This window comes from Erpetoichthys calabaricus, chromosome 8 (assembly GCF_900747795.2).
Source record: "Erpetoichthys calabaricus chromosome 8, fErpCal1.3, whole genome shotgun sequence".
Taxonomy (NCBI): domain Eukaryota; kingdom Metazoa; phylum Chordata; class Cladistia; order Polypteriformes; family Polypteridae; genus Erpetoichthys; species Erpetoichthys calabaricus.
Genome location: NC_041401.2, coordinates 124,438,805 through 124,462,202, shown reverse-complemented (window position 1 = coordinate 124,462,202; position 23,398 = coordinate 124,438,805). Strand labels below are relative to the sequence as shown.

At 41.2% G+C, this 23,398-nt stretch overlaps 1 protein-coding gene across 2 annotated transcripts in view; it reads right to left on the bottom strand.

The window, feature by feature from the left end:
• megf6b (multiple EGF-like-domains 6b) overlaps positions 1–23,398 on the bottom strand; it is a 199,903-nt gene that overhangs the window by 55,402 nt on the left and 121,103 nt on the right. The window contains exon 5 of one of the 2 annotated variants that reach the window (XM_028807434.2): positions 15,326–15,448. In XM_028807434.2, the coding sequence (XP_028663267.2) occupies positions 15,326–15,448 (123 nt within the window). Of the gene's footprint in view, positions 1–8,367; positions 8,667–15,325; positions 15,449–23,398 lie in introns of those variants that run through there. The other variant, XM_028807437.2, reaches the window with a different exon arrangement.

The following is a 23,398-nucleotide window of genomic DNA, read 5'->3' as shown; positions in this document are numbered from 1 at the left end:
TTAACAATGAATGCATCATTACAAGCAAACTGGCTTACTTTCAGACTTACAGGTATTTGCTGCCCTGCTGTAGAACTTGACACATATGGCATCTTCAGCATAAATTGTCCATACCTGTCCAATCCACCCATAACAGCTTCACTATTCCCATTAAACGGGGGGCTTGGTCAGCCCAAGTCCTCATTCCGGTTGACTAAGACCTCTCTGCTAAATCTGATGCTCCGCAGCTTTCTACTCATGCACAGCTTGGTATATTTTGCAGCAGGCTTCAACCTTCAGGTTGTGGCAGCTCTACCTAGTTGGACTGTAATTCCCATCAACCACGGAATACTGTGTAATTGGGCGGCTTCAATTTTGCGTGGGGAATTCTGGGAAGAAACGTAACAAAGTGCTACTTTTAAAAAGGAGCCATAATATGCTGGAAAAGGAGGCCAATCATCTATATTTATTTGTTTCCATGATTCACCCCACCACTGGATTAAAAACTGTAACCTTGGATTACAGATTTTTCTACATTTATGTTCTTGTCCTAATAATAATAATTCATTACATTTATATAGCGCTTTTCTCAGTACTCAAAGCGCTGTCCACACAGGAAGGAACTGGGAAGCGAACCCACAATCTTCCACAGTCTCTTTACTGCAAAGCAGCAGCACTACCACTGCGCCACCTGTCCTGTGCCTGCTTCATCATGAGATTTCACTTTTGTTGGATACGTCTTAGCGTTCCCAATCATTTCAGATCTTCACGCAACAACTGCAACATGATAGGACACAATTTTCATAATATTCAGGAGGCTGTTCACTTCAGAACTCGGTTCATTTTCATCATCATTGGCATCTATTGCCTTGATCTTGTTTAGACTTTGTCGTTAGTCGTTTATCAGGATGTGCTTGTGTTTCGTCAGGTCCATTTGTTCCATGTTAGTTTAATAATTATCCCCTTTGGGGAAATTGGGTGGAATTTGCGTGTGTGGTATTTTTTTATATACTTTTATATATGATAAACTCTTTATTATCGTTTCCTCCCACAGTCCAAAGACAGGCAGGTTAGGTGCGTTGGTGATTTAAATTGTCCCTAGTGTGTGCTTGGTGTGTGGGTGTGTCTTGAGGTGGGCTGGCGCCCTGCCCGGGATTTCTTCCTGCCTTGCGCCCTGTGTTGGCTGGGATTGGCTCCAGCGGACCCCCACGACCCTGTGTTTGGATATAGCGGGTTGGATCATGACTGACTGACTGACTCTTTATTATCAATTCATTTGTACCACTGTTTTATGTGCCTCTGTGTGTGAGTGTGCGAGCCGGGTCAAGGACGGATGTGTTGCTAAAATAAACAACATTTAGGAATCTGAACATCTTATAACTACTATAAGGTATTTAATTCCTCTGTACCACACCATTTCTCTTTTTTTTCTATCTGTAAAGTATTTTTTCTGATTATAAGGCTAAGTTCTTTTCTCATAATCTGTGTGGTTGGCCATATCCACAATTAGATAGGCCTGACACACACTTTCACTGGGTCTCCAGTTCCGATTATCTGCAGATAACCTTATAATACACATCAGCCAGATTGACTCCCAAATTATGTGCTACCAGGGAAGACTCATATACTGTTCAGAGAAGACAGTGCTCATATCTCAGGAAGTCCATACCCACCCACCCACACACACACACACATACACACACACACACACTCACGCTCAGTTTCCCTTTAAAGTATTTCCTACCATTCCATGTGGCAAACAAACACATTCAGCAAGCAAGATCCTTGAACCCCACACACCACCTATCTATGGTCAGTAAGAGTAAAATATCAATCAGTCAAAGTCTGAATCCAAAGAGTCATCAACAGCTTCATGATGGGTCATTTAGGAAAGAATGTCTATTTGTCTTTTTACACCTACAGTCAAGTATTTAAAGACTGCATAGGATTCCTTTAAGTTTAGAGGAAACTCTTGTGGTTTAAGTGGTTTTAGTTTTAGATCCAGCAATAGACAATCTGTTTAATCCAAAAAAAGATATGACTGCAAACACAAAAAAGTCAAAATGTACATGCAACGCGAGCATTCATTTGAACTTAAATTCACTGCATATATTTTTTTTAATTTTAATAATTTAAATATGAGACAACAATCTTCAATATGGCACCAGTCAATTACAGATCACACTCACACATGCATCTGTACCTACTCATGCCAGTTAGCTTAAAGTTTACATGGTCCCTATGATGGCCTGTTACCCCTGTCCAGGGATGGACCCTGTCATATGCCTAGTGCGGCTCAGTTTAGGCTCCAGCTCCCCCAGCCCACAGTTGGATTAAATGGGTTTTAAGAATGTTATGTTCAAAATTGCATTGATGCCAGAGAGTGATGACATGATGCATTTTCATTACCGTATGCAAGTAAGAATTTCACTCTACTCTGTATATGTGACAATAAGGACAATCCTATAAACATCCATAGAATCCTAGAGGAAATCCAGGCATAAACCTGAAGGAGAAAACCATTGATTCAGCCCTGAACGAGTTGGCTGGTAACACCACCAAACTATGAACACAACTTGCTTAACAATAAGCCACATGATCTTGATGGCCTCGCTTTACTGTATGTACAGCAGTGGTCCCCAACCTTTTTGACAGCTAGGACCACTTTACTAGAAACAAATTTTTCCAGGGACCGGTGGGGGGGGTTGGGGGGCGGGATTCTGAGGATTCAGGGCGGGTTCGTAGGGCAGTTTTATACACAATTTACATTACATTTCTATTATAATTAAGTTATTAAGCAGTTCGCATACGTTTCCAACCCGAGATTTTTCTTCTTTTTTTGCATATAACAAAGACATATGCTTTGCATTTGTCATTCCAACAGATTGCACATCACAAACATTAACACTGTTATCGTTTTTTCATGTCTGCCATTTCTATAGGAGGGTGGCAATGAGTTAAATTCCAATGGATGTTTTTCAGATGTTGACAAGCAATAAGCAAAAGGTATCACTGAAAACCACAGAAAACAAAAACAGCAAAAAAAAAAAACAGTACAAGGAAAGTTCGAAAAAAGAAAAATTTTTTTTACAATGTTTCTGTTTGGGGATCGTTGTGCAAACGTGCACATCTGAGCTGCGACCACAGATCTAACTGCTCTGCGGATGATTCATTCAAGCATTTCAAAGTCACTTCGTTGTATTGAAAGTATCTTCCAAATGTACTTCGTAGTAACGAGATTTCTATAGAGTCGTGTCATATGGGGAAACTGTCGGGACCATCAAAATACTTTGTTGTAATACTCTCCCACCTCAGTCTCTCTCCTCTCTCTGCACCACTGCAAAGCCCCGCCCGCCAAGCGTTCTGAAAAGTCTGAGTGAGTCTACGTTGCCGGCAGTTCGGTAGTGGGCCGCGGACTGGGGGTTGGAGACCCCTGATGTACAGCATAACTCAAGCTGCCAATAGTGAAGGTCGGGAGATGCAGAGAACTTCTTAAGTATGGCTGCGATAAAAACAAGATGGCTACTGGGCCATAATGGCACCAACAGAGGTGCAGAGGTATGTTTGCTGTCATCAGGATAAGCCCATGGAAAGTAGGATGAAAGAAGAAGAATGCTGTCTGATGTGACGTGTCATGGGGTACTAGTAGAATTTTCTGAATATTACATAAGGTTAATATGACAGCTATATTTAACATCACAGAATTTGTAGCTCTGTGTTTTTTTGTTCTTTTTTTTTCTCCTAGATGTAGTCTGGGTTAAGTGGCTAGAATGTCAGCTTTGTAGTGGGGGATGACGCTGTGCATGGCTTACCAGTAGCAAACATCTATCTGGAGGCCTACAGTGGACTATTCATTCACAACGGCCTGAAATCCAGTGTTCCATCGATTCTTCCTGCTTTGTCAAACTGTACTACCATAGCACAAACCGATTGTTTTGTCTATCAATCTGTCATACCTTACTGACACATTTTCGGCAATTTTAACAGCTAAAAGAAATCCCCACCAAATAAAGGATAAACAAATTTTGTGCAAGAATGACATTAACTAAGAATGCATATAAGAGCCAAATGAATGTTAATACGAGGGACATTCAAAAAGTTTCCACACTTTTATATTTTCATTGGAAACGGTGAAGGCAGGAGGAGTAGTAATTGGTCATATCTGAGAGTGTCATGTAACTGGTAAAACTGCATCGCAAACGAAGGTGACTATGTAGAAAAGTGATGTCATTTGTTTTTGAAATTATTAATAAATAAGAGTTATAAAAAAAAGTGTGAAAACTTTTTGAACCTCTCTCGTAGCATAATTCACATAAATGTCTGCTTAAATAAAGACATTTATGGATTTTTTGCATACACCTTATACTTATTGTTTGAACCTTTCCAGTAGCTGTATTTACTGTATATCTATTTTGGAATCCCTCAACAAATACAGCTACAATGCATTAGAAAGAATAAAAATGCAAGCATGTAGCAAATCAGGTAGATTAGACAATATGAAGTAATCAAAAACGTGAGAAAAGAAAAGTCACAATTATTTCACAGAGTGAGACAGTAGACAAGAGCAACCTCCACAGAATAGTAGGATGTCAGGTCCCAAACTCCAGACATGCTGTTAAAAGACTCTGTCAAACAAAATGTCGAACAACCCGTTATAAACTCAGGCATAAGGATTCTATGGGTGTGTTAACAAACACAAAAAAAATGACGTAAATGTGTTGCGTTGTAAACATGCGCAGTAATGCTAAGCAGCAGTTCAGTTGAGGAGTTAGAGATGAGGTGCCAGCACAAGGATGTGAGAAAATGAGAACGAGAATAGGATCTTGGTATAAGCTGTAAATGAAAGTGAAGTTTACTGGAAGACAGCATCAGCCTGAAGACAAGTTCCAGCCCGGTGAAATACATGACAGAGTGGGACATATTTATGGTTGAAACTTAACTGTTGGAAGTGAATGGACGTAATAGGCTCAGACTGCCAGTGTCAGGCAAGACTGGAAAGATCAAACTGGCCTGGATATAAAAGGGCCGGCCATCCACAAGGAGTTGTCCTTTGGCCAATGAAAATTGGGCTAGTAGTTTCTTAACTGTAGGAAAAAGTTTACAGTAAGGGATTGTGTTTTTTGTGTGTTAAACATCTTCAAGGTTCTGGGAGAGGAGGAAGTTTGTTTTTTTTTTATATCTGTGTTATGCTTTCTTTCCTAGTTATTTTTCTTTGAGGGATTTTACTTTTCATTCCTTTTACTTTATTTTTTATATTTCATATAAATAAACCTGCCTGGACATTACTGTATTTTTACAAGAGGATTGTTTAATTATTCATTTTATTTCTTCAATATAACTTTTCATTTTGGAGTCCTTGTACATAGTGCCACTATTCAGTTGGTTTTTTGTTTATTTTAGTGACAGCATTTGAAGAATTCAACATTGATTACTGATTGACATAAAACATTATTTTTTTGTACAATAAAAAGAAATTACTGTTTTTTGTTTTGTTTTTCATGTACAGTACATTATGTCTGCCTCTCTCCCACATTGTTGTCATCCTGCAACACGGAGCACCACATGCTATTGACCAAAATATAGTGAACAATATGAAGAAAACAAGCTTTTTATGTAGGGTTGGAAGCCGAATAAGCTTTATGATGAAAGTAGTAATAATAACAAAAATATCATTACCATATTAATAATGTTATCACAAAAAGTTCTATTTAAATTATTTATGAAAAAGATTTATTGTGTGCCTGACTGTAGAGCACCATTTTTCGTAGTAACTGCTTAATTTCTTGCCAATCTTTGTATTTAGGCCCATAATACTAACTATAATGATGACAAAATAATATTCCATACTGAATATAACAGTAATAATAAAACAATTTTTTCCTTTCATAAAGCTATTTTTAGGATAATAAAGCAGAATAATTTCTTGTTGAAAAAATTCATTCATCCTCCCAAATTGTGCTGCAGTTAGAGTACAAGGGTGGACAAAATGATTATCTCTGTAGAGCAAAATCACCTGTCAAACAGACCATCAGTTTACAAAACTAATAACATAATATCATGTACATGGACTCACATCCTGAAACTAACAAGCACAGACATCACAAAAATGTGGACAAATCATCTTCTGGGATGCCTAAAATGTGAAAATCTGTTGAACATATAATGACAGAGATAGATAGATAGATAGATAGATAGATAGATAGATAGATAGATAGATAGATAGATAGATAGATAGATAGATAGATAGATAGATAGATAGATAGATAGATAGATAGATAGATAGATAGATAGATAGATAGATAGATAGATAGATAGATAGATAAAGTGGAATGGACTCGCTTCCATGACTAGCAGATGGACCACTTCTTGCCCTTCCTTATTATCAGAATAACCTCTTAATTCCTATGACAGTGGTCACGCATGTGCCTCAGAGAGTATCATCTTCTGAGTTGGTCACATGAAGAATTACCACCCAACAACATGAAGGGGTGTGATCACTAACTGTCTTTTCTCTTTTTCCACCCACAGCTCTGAGAAGATGCCCAATGTGGGCAACTGATTCCAGCCCTTCTGGTCCATGGACTACAAGAGCATGACACTCCTGGCAGGAAGAGTCTCATCTGGGTACAGTATGACCAGCTTCGTAGACAAAGCTCCCCCCTGGAGCCTGACAACACTTTACAGCCTTTTTCATTCTTGCCAACAACTGAAGCAGTATTTTGTTGCTTCTTGTGCCATTGTGTGCCTGTTATTTTGTTCTAAAGTATTATTTCAGTAAATGTGGTAATGCAGATGGCACCCCAAAATTTCATTTGGACCTCTGCATTCCTCTTGGTTGACAACACAGGAAAGTAGGCTAAGCATAGAATGTAATGTGCTAAAGGACAGACAAATTGGGAAAATTTAGAAAACAGCAGTAATTAAGATAACAGCAGTCCCATTAATTATAAATTCTAGTCAGACTATACCTTAATAATAATAAAAACATCAGTAAGAACAGTGATACTAATAGCAAAATTACAAATAACACCAAAAATACATTCAGGTAACAACAATGAAAGAAAACTAGCCATGTATTTTAATAATTCTGTGCACATTGTCATGCATATGTGTCAGTGGCTCATCCTCCAGGGTCTTCTGAGGTCTGCACTTCCACCCCAGACCAAGAGGCCCCCTGGTGCTAACCTTACCTTCTTTTTTTCCCTCCACAGTGAGGACAACTGACTCAGTCACTTCTGGTCCTGCCACTACTCGTTATGAGAGTACACCGGTGGACTGAGATCTTTCCCACCGTGACTTTTAGAGGCTTTATCAGTGCAGAAAGATTCCTCATGCTAGGACCCTGATTTTTTGTTTGTTTAGTGCTATTGAGTATACCTTTTATTTGAACTGTTGTTTCAATTAAATAGGGACAACCAGGTTGGAGCCCCATCAGTTCAACTTCTAGACCTGCAGTTCCTTCCAACGACCACAACATTTAATGTCAGAATAATTCAATCCCTCTGTTCTCCATCTTCTGGATCCACATTTTCTATTACGGGTCAAGGGGAGCCTGTTCTATCAGCACCATGTGTGGCAGAAATCATCCAAAATGGAATGTCTGTCCACTTCATGGCCCACTCACACTAACTCATCTCACTAGAGAGTCTAGCCAAACTTGCATCTCTTTTGGATGTGCACAGAAAGAGCAAAATGTAGAGAAGAATAGATGGACAGATACAAGACGAATGTTAAAATTCCACATAGACAGATACTGGCCCGGGACTTGAACCCAAGTCTCTGGAGCTTTGAGTTAGCTGTACTAATTACTGTGCCACTCAACTAAACAATCAGCCAATTATCTTTGGAACAATAATAAAGTAAAAAGACTTTATGCTCATACCAACAACAATGTTTCTGATGTGAGGAAAGAGGCCTCATGCCAGTGAACTGCGACTACTGCAGAAAACAGGACATCAGGTGAAGAGTGAGGTCAGACTATGGACATGGGGCCATTGGTCCTGTAGCTAACGCACAGCTCTGACAACACTCCTTCTTTCTATTCAGTATGTACAATCCGTCCAATTAGTTAAAATACCTGCAAGTTTAACTCAACTGTGTCTGGAATAATTATATTGATGAGAACAGTGAGCTCACTAATAATGCACAATAAATCCATCAAGGAACTGAACTGCTGAGTGGTTTATAAGGAGAAACAATACACAAAGATTGTTCAACATTTCTAATCTCTCTCTTTGATGAAATCCTAATACACCAACACCAGCTCAGAAGGAGTTCCAACCGTATGGACACCAATGGTAGTGACACTCTCAAACTCATCTTTAGTGCCTACTTGCCACTTTTGCTCTTCCTGACACCCACCACTTAACCAAGATCCATACCACTAACCTGGTTTCAGGTTGCTCCGAGGATATCCGCTGTGCCCAAAATAGCAGGTGTAACAATTCCTCCGCCTGGGGTTATAAAGAACTCCCCCGGCTCCTAAGGTGCTGCCCAGCAAGAGCTCAAAGCAGCCCAGAGCCAGCATCAGGACCCTGATCTGTGCCATCAAAAAAATTTCCACTTCAAAAAATTCACTTCAAATAAATTACAAAGGCATAAAGCAAAAAAAAAAACAATCACTAAAATGTCAACAGAGCAGCAAAGGACAATTCATGCGCTGCAGACTACAGAGCATCTGGAAGAAAGACACAGCCAAGCAGCTGACTGAACACTGAGAACACGCCCCCCCCCCAGCAACCAGAGAGGCACAAGAGTCCCACCCCCCCAGCCCTCCCCTTGGCCTGTGCTCGTGTACGCACACACAAACATACACACAGGCGCCTTCCCCTCCAGGTAAAACAGTGCGACCCGCTGGGTCCACTGGTGCCATAACGCTGCATTCCACAGCACTTCCTATGTGGGCAGCCAGAAACTTGCACTGGCCAGCCGGCAGAATGGTTCAGGTCATAATACGAGTGAAAGACCCCCGCAGCACTTCTCAGAGCCCACTGGGCATAAAACAATAACAACAGTGGGTAAGCAGCTTTTCAGCAGAACATTCTACATATTGCATGTGTTGGCTTCTCCAGGCACGTAGGGCTGATGTGTCAGTTAAAGCGAACTAAATGGATGTGCATCTGTCATCTCTTAAAAAGGCAGCAGGGAGGCAGGCAGACGGGCTTAATCTGTCATACTCACAGAAGAGTTCATGTGCCTATCCAATTCATTTTATTACAATTGAGCGGACAGGAAGTTTTTTAGGGTGCTGAGTCAAACCTGTGTGTCTTATTAGTGCTCTGTAGCAGACACTTTCCTAGCAATACCTCCCTCGCTTTTTTTAACACCAGTTTTACTGGCTATGCGTTCGCATGTCTGCTGAGAACAGACACCTATTTGGTGTTGGCCCCTTTGCTTGGACAGAAATGCATTTCTTTTGGATGTGCCTGACTGTCGCACCTCTGCTCTCTTAGCAGGCAACAGCCTCTATTAAAATAAACAAGCTGCGTGTCTGAAGAAGTAAGCCTCCATCCGCCTGCTGCGTTGGGCACCACTCATGTTGGAGGCTTGCATGTTTACCCCCACCGCACAATTTTCAGACGCGACAATGAGTCGGCCTCTTGGAATTCAACAGCTGGGCTGCGTGCGAACAGCTTACTCCTCGGAGGTTTGATGTCGACTGTCGAGGACTGCCTTTGAAGGGTTTACGTTTCTAGCAGTGACATCCAACATTGTGCTCCCACTGACCAAACCTTCCAGTAATATCCTTAGACCTAACTGTCCGAGATGCTTCAGCAGGCTTCATTGTCAAAACACATTTTTTCCTCTGTTGCATGTTAAATAGTGAAATTGTTTATTTCTTGACTCTGCTATACTGGCAACTTGTAATATCTAGTCAAAAGGCTCACTGCTTATTCCACACTAAAATAGTTCATCTTGTATTGCATTTTGTCAAGTCACTTTGACGTGTACTGTTTTGTATGGTAAAGCTCCTTGTGGTGGTGTAGATTTTTATCAAATAATTATTGATTCAAACCTACCGTCACCCCTAGAGCATCTAACGTGAGGAGTTTGGTTGGTCACTGATATGGTTTGAAATGTTTGAAAAGAGAAGATTAGGCAACTCAAAGCTACTAAGAATGAAGAAACCATGGAATACACTGCTGCCAGTTCCCTTCCTCTTCATGGCTTTGAAGTCAGCCTCACGTCCCTTTCAATTAAGGAGTCACACTTGGCCTTCCTTGTAATAAGGTCAGCTCACTCCCTGTAAGGTGCACTTTACGATAAGAGACTTTTAGATTACAGTACTACCTCCTTCACTGGCCATACCTCACAATTACCAGTGATTCATATATGACCATCCATTTCAGGAGAGCACTTTGAAGCCTCTTCGGTGTGTGTATTTACCTCAAGAAGCAGCAAACAGGATACTACGCTCCATCGATTAGACCTCTTTGATCTTTCAGTGGATCAACCACTGAACACTCCCTTCCCATCTCACCCTGCCATCAATGTGTCCCTTCAGCTCTTAGCCGGCATGCACCAGCTCTTTGAGTCATGAGTGAAGGACAGGTGACATTCACTTCGATAGGAAGTGTAGGTGCCAAGGAGGCTGTGCGTAGCATTAAAGCTAACTTGACTTCAGTATTATCTCCTAATTGCAACAGACAATATTTTAATTTCCCCTTGGGGACAAACAAAGTATAGTCAGTCAGTCAGTCAGTTTGTCTGTCTATCTATCTATCAATCTATCTATCCCTGCCACCAGCTCCAAAATCCAGAGAGGCACAGGTCACATTTATCTACAGCAGGAGGTTTGAGGCCTGCCTTCTCTGTCTTTGTGCTCTTCAGTATCACCACCTCCAAATTCCAGAAGCTTGCCAGTTTAGGTCATCTGTGTCACTGTGACATTAAATTCTCTTGTACTGCTAGCAGCACTGACAGCAATGTGAAACGGTCACTCCTCTCCCTCAGTTATTTCGTTACTACCAGAATGCTAATGTTTAGGACTGCAATAAGCAAAGTGTGTAACTTGAGGGGGTCAGGGCTGCCAGTCCCTCTTTCCACAGGAAATGGACACACACTTTGAGAAGGATTTATATCTGGAGAGGGGGTGTGAGAGATCATATCTTTGGATTTAAATGAGACAAGGGGGTTCTGATATGTTTCTCTTTCATAATCATTTTCCAAAAATCAATGTAAACTGCAGTGTTTTCCCTACCACGGAAATGAGTGGACAGGCCACCCGGCAATTTTGATTGCAATCCCAGTAATCCATAAAGACGCTACGATATCCAATCTTGAAATGAACTGAATTACTTTACCAAATAACTATCATTTTCCAAACTGGGCATGCCACGATCGAGCTGTCTGCGGCATTTGTTGGTTTACTTTCACATGATGTTCTTTTTTGTATTCTGACATTCTTTATGTCGAATGGCTGCCATCACGTTGCATTATAAAATGTGACATAATGCACGTCTTGGAATCAGCTTGAAAACTTTGAAAATAATCATGTGTTTAGTCATGCGCTGAGATTCACTTGAGGTGACAGCTCCAGCAACCAATGAATAGGGAGATTTCAGCAACTGCGGCTCCTAAAACATGACGTGTCCTCCATCTAAACCTCAATGCAAAATGTTTCGAGACGTAAATCTGACACTACCCTTAGGAATTAATGCAATCCTACCATGATGCATCTCCAGCCCTCTTTCACTAGTTTAGCTAGAAATGGATAGCAAATAGTAGTGTTCTGACATCCCTTATATGTATTATAACAAGTTAGAAAATGCGATTCAATTAGAAATTTGCACCTCTTTTTTCATGACTGTGATTTAATTAGAAATTTGCACGTATGGATGCTTGTATTGCAAATCATTTTAGAAGGTGTGTGTATTCTTTTTTGGTAGCTAAAAAATACAATTGCATTCTTTAATCATTTATTGGTATAATTTTTCAGTGGCACCACCATAAAAGGGGAACACCACCAAACCTCAGGGCCAGCAACCATTCTCACTCCCTAATAAAATCTTTCTAGGGGAAACAATGCAGAGCAACAGCATCATCAGAACTGTATAAACTTCAACCACTGTCAACTGTGGCACCATGGATCCTCTCATTCTTTGTTTCCATAAATGCCAGTCTTTGCCTAATCCCACTTAGTGCTGCAGCTGTGAGTGAAATGGATGGCTGGAGACAAGCAAACATTCATGGACTTCCCAGATCCTGGGAGATGATGAATAACCGAGCCGTGCCTTCCGCCATTTGGCCCAGGACCACACGTTGCCTTTTCTGTTTGATCACAAACAGCTTTTCAGTTTTAAAAGAACAGTGGCCCTAGTCCAGCTTTCCAGAGCAAAAGCATCTTTGCCACTTCAGTCCAGTGCTTCTGTTTGTGATTAAGCATCCTGCCAAGTCCGGCACATGCTGAAAGAAGACAGTACAGGAGCCACAACACAAAAGCATGCTCCGTAGCCCACAGGTAGGCCAGTCATGGTGTGGAGATTCAAGTCTTAGAATTAAGGCACACCTCCAAAATAAAGATGGCACTTAGTCAAATGGACTGGTGTTCTGCGGTGACCGGCAACTTAATGAGAGTCCTGCCCCTTTGTTGCTTTAGGCTGCTTTCAAAGGTGGACATGTGAGGAGTACCAACTGAATACCACCTACAAAATGATTCATTCAGTTCCCTTCCACCTCTTCTTCTCATTGTCCTACTGCCTACATGACAGCACAGTGAAAAATTCACTAAGAATGCCATGTACATCTGAGCCAGAAGTGCTGACAAGTATCAGAATATGGAAAGGGTCACCAAGGGTCTTCTCTTCTCACTACCACAGGACCCCTGAAGCAGCAGGCCACCGGCATTGATATTTTCAGATTTGTATGTTGCTGAATTGTCTGCACTAAGTACCCTGTAAAAGTGCTGGGGAACTTTAAAAATGTGCTGTAGGTACAAAAACTAAACATGAAGTGTGTGAATTGTAAAGGCTGTCCACCCTAACCTAATTAATACAGTATTATAAACATTTGGCTTATGAAGATTAAAAGCAGTATAAAATATCTGAATATCTATAGATAAGCAGACCATCGTCGCCAGACTGAAAAACAGCTTTTCCCCACAGGCAGTCAGACTCCTGAACACAATGTGACTCCCACCCAGCATGTGCCCCCTTATCAAGAGCTCTTATCTAATTACTGTTCTCTCCTACTTTTCTTTGCATTCCTTGTCCATTGTACATATTCTATCATCACTGATTTCTGTTTGTCAATATGATGTTGGTTTATACAGATGTTGTACCTTGTTCCACATTCCCCCACCCTGTATTGTTACATTGTCCTATTTATTGTCTAACTATTACACTGTGGGGAACTTAAATTCACACCACTGTATAACGTACAAAGGTATGTGTATAGATGATCTGAGAATAAAGCCCACTTGACTTATACAGTATGAAAGTCCATAAGCGCATATTGCTTTTATGTTTCACTGATTACAAGATTATATCTTGCCTGAAGAAGGGGCCTGAGTTGCCTCAAAAGCTTGCATATTGTAATCTTTTTAGTTAGCCAATAAAAGGTGTCATTTTGCTTGGCTTTTCTCTATGTTTCACTGTAAAGATTTTTAGACATGTATGGTATGTCATTTTGTGTTTTGCATTCCTTAATATACTGCACTAGTTGTGCTACCCATCTAAGATGGGTTGAAATCTAAGTAATCAACGTAGACCTCAAAGTTAATTTTTGCAGTACAGTATGTCCATCTGGTTGCGGAGTCTCCATTACATACAATTTGGTACAGAAGTCGTAACAGTAGTGCTAATGTTTGAGATGTGCCATCTGTTGGATAGCAGAGACATACCAACCAGAAGGACACAGAGGCACACTTCTCCTTTTATTAAGGTGGATGTAGGAGAAGTGGCACCCAGTGAGCAGCGCTATAACTCCACAGTCTTTAGTTTGAATCCCAGCCTAGTCACTGTCTGGGTGGTCTTTTGTTGGGTTCGTTCCACATCATAAACGCAGGTTAGCTCAAGTGGTCACTCCAGTCAAGCTAACCACCGTGTGTACACTATGATGGACTGGCACAGCTGCTTCCTGGTTTTGTAACTTGCATTTTTTAATCCTAAATAACACTAATCAAGATGTTTTTATGGTTTATTTTGCCAAGTTGCTCCAAGGCTTGGGTAGCTGTGTGCCACCTCTGGTCATTTTAAAATTTTTACTGTTTTCTCTCGATTTTTGAAGCTTAATTTATATCTTTTTCAGGGTGGTTGTTGTTATGAAGAATCAAGTGTATTCATTAATGTTCAGGTTTAATTTCATTTTATGTTGGATGAAATTTCACATACTGTATTATTGTGACGCCGCCATGTTGTTTTCATCACGCTGCCGTTTTGTCAGTGGTTTGTTTACTGTTGCTGTGGTGTTCTGATGTACTTCCTGGATTCAAAACTAAATGTCCGGTTTAGAATCTCTGGCTTTAGATCATTTGCTTTCGAATTCCTGGCTATGATTTGCTTCAGTTTTTTGGTATATTGATTCATAGATTTACTGATAACAAACTTTGGCCTTTCTAGTTGACAATGTTTCATCTCCTGATCTCTTATTCATTCAATCTGACTCTTCCTCTCACATCTCATAATCAGGACACAATGACATAATATGTCATGTAACGTCCATGTCATATGATCAATAATAAGAATATCAAATGTCAACTACATGGCCATGGTTATCAGCAAAACCCACAAAATGACAGTACCATAGCAGAATTGCCATCTAGTTTGATGCCACAGTGACTTCACTGTCATAACAATAAAATAAATAAATCAATGGAAATAAACATACCAATGTCAAAAAATTAAACAAATTAAAAGGGTAAAAAACAATGATCCTTGAAAACCTTCAGCTGAACATCTGGAGTTTGATTAATGCCATGCTGCTGGCCGGCATGCAGTGATGGAGCACTTCTCTCCATAGCTCTGAATTTTTTTGGAATGTTGCCATACAATAAAAGATTGGGGTTGTGCAGCCATATTTTGTGCGCTGTCAGGTAAGGACAATGTAATTAGAACTGTCTTACATCCATGTAAACCACGCTAACCAAAGCCTCACAGCATATTTTAACAATGCAAAATGAATCTTAGTGCTCTGATTTCTCCCTGTGTGCCTTCTTTAGAGAGATGACAATCAGAAAACCACAAACTGTACAGCAGTTGGTTGTTGTCAAATAACAAATCAAACTAGGAATCCCAAACTTGGTGACTCACACTGAAAGAGAATTGAATAACATCCTGTTAACCCAAAAGAATTTTCACTGCCCAAGTAACCTGAAGGACCCCGTACACTCCAAAAAGAAAGCACTTACCTTGGCATCGTTTCCCATCACTCATCAGTTGAAGTCCATCTGCACACTTGCAATAGAAGCTACCAATGGTGTTACAACACTGTCCTTCACAGCCGCCGTTGGTCTCTTCACATTCATTCACATCTGCCAGAAAATAAGACTTGGTTTTAAATTACAGAGCTTTCACTTCTGCAAAGCATCCCTCAGCTTACCCATCTGGGCCTTGCCTCAAATTGACAGCATCTCACTCAGCATGGTGGTGCTTCAGAACCTAATTGTCAGATTGATATGGCTATAATTAACTGTTTGGATTGCCCTTAGAATGGTCAGATTTAAACCATAGTGCTGTCCTTAGACGCTGGACACATCCTAAACCCATCCACAGTGTGACCTCAGATTTAGAACTGCTTCACAAGTTACAAATAAATCATCTTTCATTAGTTCCTCCTAACCTCCAAACAGTGACATGGAAGCTATACTGTTGTCCACATCTTGAGGTCACGTGTGTTGAGGCGATGCTCTACTAACCAGTATCTCATTCAGTAATGAACTAAAGCAATGATAGACATCTTCAAGAGAATCAGCAAGGTCTGATTCACTCCCACAGTGAGCCTCTTAGTAAAACTGAGAATGGCTGGGAGGCCTACATCTGTGGCTCATTAGCAGCAAGTCCTTCCAAATCAGGCAAACATGACAATTACCTTCAGACCACTTCCCAGCGGCCAGGAATGTGTAAAAATGGAGGCGATTATGCAGTAGACTCAAGGCCGGTTGCCTGCCACCCCCCATTACATACCCGCTCCCCTCCAGAATCCACAAAAGTGCTCAGTCTTGGATTGCTGCAGAATTTACCCCATCAGTGCTTAGTCGTTGTCTCCGTCTTTGCTTCCCAAGGCATTTTTGCTCAACAAGATGAACCTAGCACATCTTCCACATGCTGTCATTTTTATCGCATATCTTCTTTTAGTGTATTTAAATTTTTTATGAATGAGGGGGTGTTTTACACAACACCTGGCAGGTCAGATTATTGTCACTGGTTGTAATTTGGCTGGTATACTCTGCGTGAAGGGTCTTAAGTGAGTTTCCTTTTAAAGGCATGCTGCCAAGATGACACTTTAATGTCCCATAGAGCGTTTCTGCTACACTACCACAATGACAAGCGTTTTGTTCTGGGCAACTTCCTACCTTACCACCCAATGCACACAGAGACACTCTGGCTGCCTCCAAAACAAGCAACGGTAGGATAAAGGTTGAGTCGAACATGGATTGACAAATAAAGAAGACTTGAATTGAACCATATTGGAGAAACACAGCGCTTTAGAGGTTGCCATTGATGTCTTAAAGCTCCAAGAAATGGGTTTCTAGTCCAGCACCCAGTGTCATCCATTTTGGAATTTGCAAGGGGTTTTCCTCAAGTTACTCAGATTTAACTTTCACATCCCAAAGAAGCACAGGTTAACATCATGCTAAATGGACCTGACATTGCAATGGACTAATGTTCTATGAAGGAATGGTTTTTGCACATAATGGTTTGATCCTCCACACACTTTCTAAAGCAGGAGTTCCCAACTTGGGGGTAAATTTTGCCTACTCAGATCTCAATTAGTTCCCTAAGACAACATGAGATTTACTCTTTCAACAACTGCATCACGAATATCCAAAATCGTAGGCGAAAAGCAAGAACAAGCATCTCACTAACTGATGTGTTCTCATCAACTCGGTGTGTTTCGTTCTGGTATACCAGTATCTACTTATCGTTATTTGATTTTAAAAAAGAGAAGTAACATTATTCTGAGCTATTATTATTATTGTTATTCCAAATTAAAATAAAAATGTTAAAAACGGCATCTTAAAATTTCCTTTTTGTCGATTGTTATATTGTGGTAGAATTATATACTCAAAAAACTGAACAAAACAGGATGGGGGTAAATTTACTTTCAAAAAAGTTGCAGAGGGTAAACAGAATGAAAAAGGGTTAAAAACTCTATTCTATAGGATGAAATCAGTTCTGAAATTGGAAAGATAAACAGAATTATGGGTGATGCTGTCTCCCAACTCCTGGATGATAAGTTTCAGTCCTAGCCCAGTTATTGCACTCCCAGTTTCTGTGTTGATTTTTCTCAGGGTGCTCTGATTTTCTCCTTCACCCCAGTGATGTGCAGGTTAAGTCAATTACATGAAACATTATATTTTCAAACCTGCTTAATCCACTTAAGCTGGATTTCTTAAATATTTTTTTCTCATGGCCCAACCTTGCTCTTCCAGACCCATGCCATGATGGAAATAAAAAAACAAATGTCAAAAGAAAGGAAATTGATTAAAGGGGTATGATTCTTCACAAAGAAGAGAAACACCAAGGGCATTCGTATTGGGTTTTGTCCTTGGAGAATCGCCACTGACAGTCATAGCAGGTTTCCCCCTTGAAGAATCGCCATTGACATCTTGGTGGAGCAATATGGATTGCTTAAACAACCTGTGGTAACCCATCGCAAGACACTTTGCAAACCGTAAGCAACCCATTCCCATTAGTTGTGACCCAACAGCAGCAACCCGAGACCCAAATAGTTTAAGAAATTGTGCACTTAAGAATTGTTGAGAACTAGAACCTGACCAAACAGTCCTGTGTGTAATCCAGAAAATTACCCTGACAGGCTTGTCTTGGTGATATGACTGGGAAGCCCATTCAGCCACAGGAGAACATGCCAGTAATACACAGATGAGCAGACCCCGGATTCACATTCATGTTGAGTCTATGAGGCAACAGCACTAAGCACTGAGCTACCATGATACCCAGGTTAAGTTAGGACTCTGTCTAACTTTGTCTTTTGACCTTTGTCTGTTATAACGAGCTGTTAACCCTATAGACGTCTATTTTCTCTGAGTTTTCCTCTCCTCCGTAGCCAAACAGAATGGAATTGAGTTAATCGGATCTAAACTGAGCCCATATACATGACTACTCCATAGAATGTAGTGCACTCACACCCATCATTTGTCCAGCGGTACTTCTCGCAATAATAAACTTGGATAAAGTAAGCTTAAAAAGTGCATGGGAGTGAAGTGCTTTCTAAGTACAGCTGTCAAACAGGCCTAAGAAGTCAATGTCACTGCAGTGGTGTCTGTTATGTAAATGGCATGACTGCACACGCAACTGCTAAATTACATCAGATGCCTGGAGCATATCACCACTTAAAACACATACTTATAAGAAGCAGCTGTGCCTCTTGTTCCAAAAATCTTGTTAGGATCATACTACCATCTCCTTAGAGAGTTGAGGCAGTCCAGCAGTTAAGAGACCCCACTCTGTGCTTAAAGAATGAAGGATACAAATGGATAAAGGGCGTATCTTCCCAAAACAAAGAGATGAGACCCAAGGGCACACATTTTTTAATGGCTTCTTATCACATACAATGCATTTTGGGGTGAATTCTATTCCTTACAACTACCCACTACAACTTTTGTCTTTACTCAATGCACATTAATTTGACCAGTGTTAAGCCACAGTGGGATTTGAGCTCATGAGCTTAGGTTTGCACATCCACCTCCTCAGCCACAGAACATGCGGAGTGCATTTGATTTCATTGAAGCCAGACTCACTAAGTGCCCACAACAGTAGCACTCGCTAATGGACAACCTACTCCCCTGGAGGTAATCATTCCAGGCTAAAATCTGTTCCATTCCAGGAGTTCATTAGCAGCAAATTTCTAATCATCACTGTTGCCCCTTTAAAAAACTCAAAATGTATAGTGCTGACTGAAAGCTTACATGAATCAAAATCTTAGTTTTCTTGGCTTAGTCCATAACAGATTGATAGTTTCTTTAAAAAAGTTTCCTTTCTCATATTCCTGTAGCTTTCAACAGACCCATTGTGACTTAACACTTCTGAGAGCTGCTCCTGATTTCTTCTACAGCATGTCAAAAATTCAGCAGAGAGGCCGACCAGGTCTTCATCCTAAAATGAAACACTAAGCAGAAACACAACCATTCCCATTAGAGACGTATCCATCAAAACTCTGGAGGAGTCAAAAGAGGGACAGTTAACTTCACAGAGCTGAGCAAGAGGAGGAGCGGGGTATCTATCATTGTCAGCTGACAGCTAGCACGCTGCAGCCGATACGGAGAGCACAACTCCGTGTCTGGCAAACTCATTAGCTCTCTGGAGTGGCTCAGCATATTTTGAAAGGAAAATAATCAAAATTATATTTAGATTTCTCTGTGGGAGGGCCTGCTCCACAGTGCAAGAGCTGTTTGCATCAATTTAAAAATGTGTGCCTTATTATTCCAAGAACAAACACTTAGGAAGAAAAAATTATTTGTGTTGCACCCCTCCATTGTGCTGAACTATAAATACGGGGGGCCCATGGAACAACTGTGTACTTGTATACTATGTACAGTGTGAGCATTAGAAGACCCAAAGTCAGTGGCGACAACTAAACATGGAGCTTCTCTACTTGAATGCCAGCAACTTACTCACTAGGCCGTACTGCATAATCGTTCTAAAAATAAAAGCTACTTTATAAACTTGAGAATCTGACTAACTCCTGGATATTTACAACAGCACATGTGAAGTCTTCAGTACACTTCACCGTTTATAGTTGGTGATTTCAGCACATGCTAATAATGGACTTGGATCTCCTGGAGAGGGAAGGCAGCCAACTCCTCAGGGCCATCAGAGCTGTTACTTTGCCATGTATCTCCCAGAGCTTTATTTTTTCAATGAATTCATTTGACTGGAGTTTTTGTTTCCTCTCCTCCACTGTTAATGCACCACTGATAGAAATACTTTCAACATCTGTGTAGCTCATATGTCTTGGTTCTGAACAATATTTCAATGTACAATATAACTTCAAGGGAGACCCACTGAATGAACAGAAATGAGCAGAAGTGTGTCAAGAAACGCTATTGGGACTCCTTTATACCAACTATATATATATATATATATATATATATATATTATACAGTAATCCCTCCTCCATCGCAGGGGTTGCGTTCCAGACCTCCCCCGCGAAAGGTGAAAATCCGTGAAGTAGAAACCATATGTTTATACGGTTATTTTTATATTGTCATGCTTGGGTCACAGATTTGCACAGAAACACAGGAGGTTGTAGAGAGACAGGAACGTTATTCAAACACTGCAAACAAACATTTGTCTCTTTTTCAAAAGTTTAAACTGTGCTCCATGACAAGACAGAGATGACAGTTCCATCTCACAATTAAAAGAATGCAAACATATCTTCCTCTTCAAAGAAGTGTGCATCAGAGAGAGAGAGAGAAAAGCAAACAGTTAAAAATCAATAGGGCTGTTTGGCTTTTAAGTATGCGAAGCACCGCCGGACAAAGTAGCTGCAAGGAAGGGAGCAAGCATTTATCAGCATTTTTTAGAGGAGCATCCGTATCCTCTAGGTCAGTATGCGAACAGCCCCTCTGCTCACACCCCCTCCGTCAGAGCGAGAGAATGAGAGGAAAGCAAACAATCAAAAATCAATATGTTCTGTTTGATCTTTTAAGTATGCGAAGCACCATGCAAGAAGCATATCGCTTGCAAAGCAGCCACATGTAAGCCCTGCAAAGAAGGGAGCACTGTGAAGGTAATCTTTCAGCGTTTTTTGAGGAGCGGCCGTGTCCTCTAGGGCAGGGGTCCCCAACCCCCGGTCCGCGGCCCACTACCGGTCCGCAGCCATCTGACAGCCGGGCCGCGAGGGAACTGCTGGCAACGGCGACTCACTCAGACTTTTCAGAACGCTTGGCGGGCGGGGCTTTGCAGCGGCCCAGAGAGAGGAGAGAGACCGAGGTGAGAGAGTATTACAACAAAGTATTTTTATGGTCCCGACAGTTTCCCCATATGACGCGAGTCTATAGAAATCACGTTACTACGAAGTACATTCAACAGATGCTTTCATTACAACGAAGTGACCTTGAAATGCTTGAACGAATCATCCACAGAGCAGTTAGATCTGTGGTCACAGCTCAGTTGTGCACGTTTGCACAACGATCCCCAAACAGAAACATTGTAAAAAAATCTGTTTCTTCGAACTTTCCTCGTACTGTTTTTTTTTTTTTTTTGCTGTTTTTGTTGTCTGTGGTTTTCATTGATTCCTTTTGCTTATTGCTTGTCAACATCTGAAAAACATCCATTGGAATTTAACTCATTGTCACCCTCCTATAGAAACGACAGACACGAAAAAAAGATTGCAGTGTTAATGGTTGTGATGTGCAATCTGTTGGATTGGCAAATGTAAAGCATATGTCTTTGTTATATGCAAAAAAAGAAGAAAAATCTCAGATTGCAAACATATGCGAACTGCTTAATAACTTTAATAATAATAGAAATGTTATGTAACTTGTGTATAAAACTGCCAGCCCACACCCGACCGGTCCGTGGAAAGATTTGCATCTAATAAAGTGGTCCTTGCTGTCAAAAAGGTTGGGGACCATTGCTCTAGGGGTGCGAACAGCCCCCGTGCTCACAATATATTTGAGGAGTTTTATTTAATACGTAATACGCGCTCTGGTTGGGTAGCTTCTCAGCCATCTGCCAATAGCGTCCCTTGTATGAAATCAACTGGACAAACCAACTGAGGAAGCGTGTACCAGAAATTAAAAGACCCACTGTCTGCAGAAATCCGCGAACCAGCAAAAAATCTGCGATATATATTTAAATATGCTTACATATAAAATCCGCGATAGAGTGAAGCTGCGAAAGTCGAAGCGCGATATAGCAAGGGATTACTGTATATATAGTGGGATATGGCCAGCCTTTTATCCCGGCCAATACCCCCAGCCCGCAAGGTGGAGCCCTGCTTGCAACATAGAGGTGCCCCGAGTTCCAGCAGGGCATCATGGACAGTGGAGTTTTTCATCACAGCCCTGCTGGATAGCATGGGGGCCTCCAGGGGACGCTGCAGGAAGGCCCAGAGACTTCGGTTTTACCTATAACCCAGAAGTACGTCTTAGTCACGGAGACAGAGAGAATGACATACTTCCGGGATGAAGAAGAGGAGTTTTCACCTGACCTGGAAGTGCTGAATAATGGACTAAGGCATCAGAAGCACTTCCGGGTCATGAACTATATAAAGGACTGTGGGAGATCCCAGGATTGAGCTGAGTTAGGAGGCGGGGTGACTAAGCGTCTGGGAGTGGAGGATTGTGTATTGTATTGAGTATTGTGTTTATTGTTTATGAGTATAGTGGAGTGGAGGGTGATTTGTGCACATTATTGTCCAAATAAAAACAATTGTTGAACTTTTATCTGGTGTCTGACGTCTGATCAGAGGGTTCAAGGGAGTGATAGCGCCCCCTATCTGTCACAATATATATATATATATATATAGACATCACTTCTGGAGCCGGCCCCTTTGCTGACGTCACTTCCGAAGCCGGCCCTTTTACTGACATCACTTCTGGTTCCGGCCCTTTTGATGACATCATTTCCTCTACAAGCCTTTAAAGCCTCCATCTTTGTCTATTGTATTCAGTTCTGTTGTGGACTCTGTTCGATGCACATCATGCTTAAAAATCTTAAAACTTTTGCAGCTGGGAAAACAATATGCGGGTGGCTGCCCCAAATCTTTATGATGTCTATGTTGTATTATTGACACAATATATATATATATATATATATATATATATATATATATATATATATATATATATATATATATATATATATATATATATATTGTGGCGAGCGGCTGGGGGCAGTACCCAGCTGGGACGCCTGGAAGGACCGGGAGATGAACTACGCCTCCTCCGGACCATGAGAGGGCAGCCGCCCTGGTTGGTACGGGGACCACAGGAACAGAGCATAGAAGCTCAACCCTATAGGGGCCCGTGGTCACCGCCAGGGGGTGCCCAGACTGCCTGAAGAGCCCTGGCCATCAGCACTTCCGCCACACCCAGAGGTGCTGGCGGAAGAATTACCAGGGACACCCAGAGTGCTTCCGGGTGCGCAGCCGGTACTTCCGGCACACAAGGAAGTGCCAGCAGAAGTTCATCAGGAGGCACCTGGAGCACGTCCGGGTGAACACAAAAGGGGCCGCCTCTCTCCATTCGATAGCTGGAGTCGGGTGGAAGAGGACAGAGCTCGGAGGAGAGGAA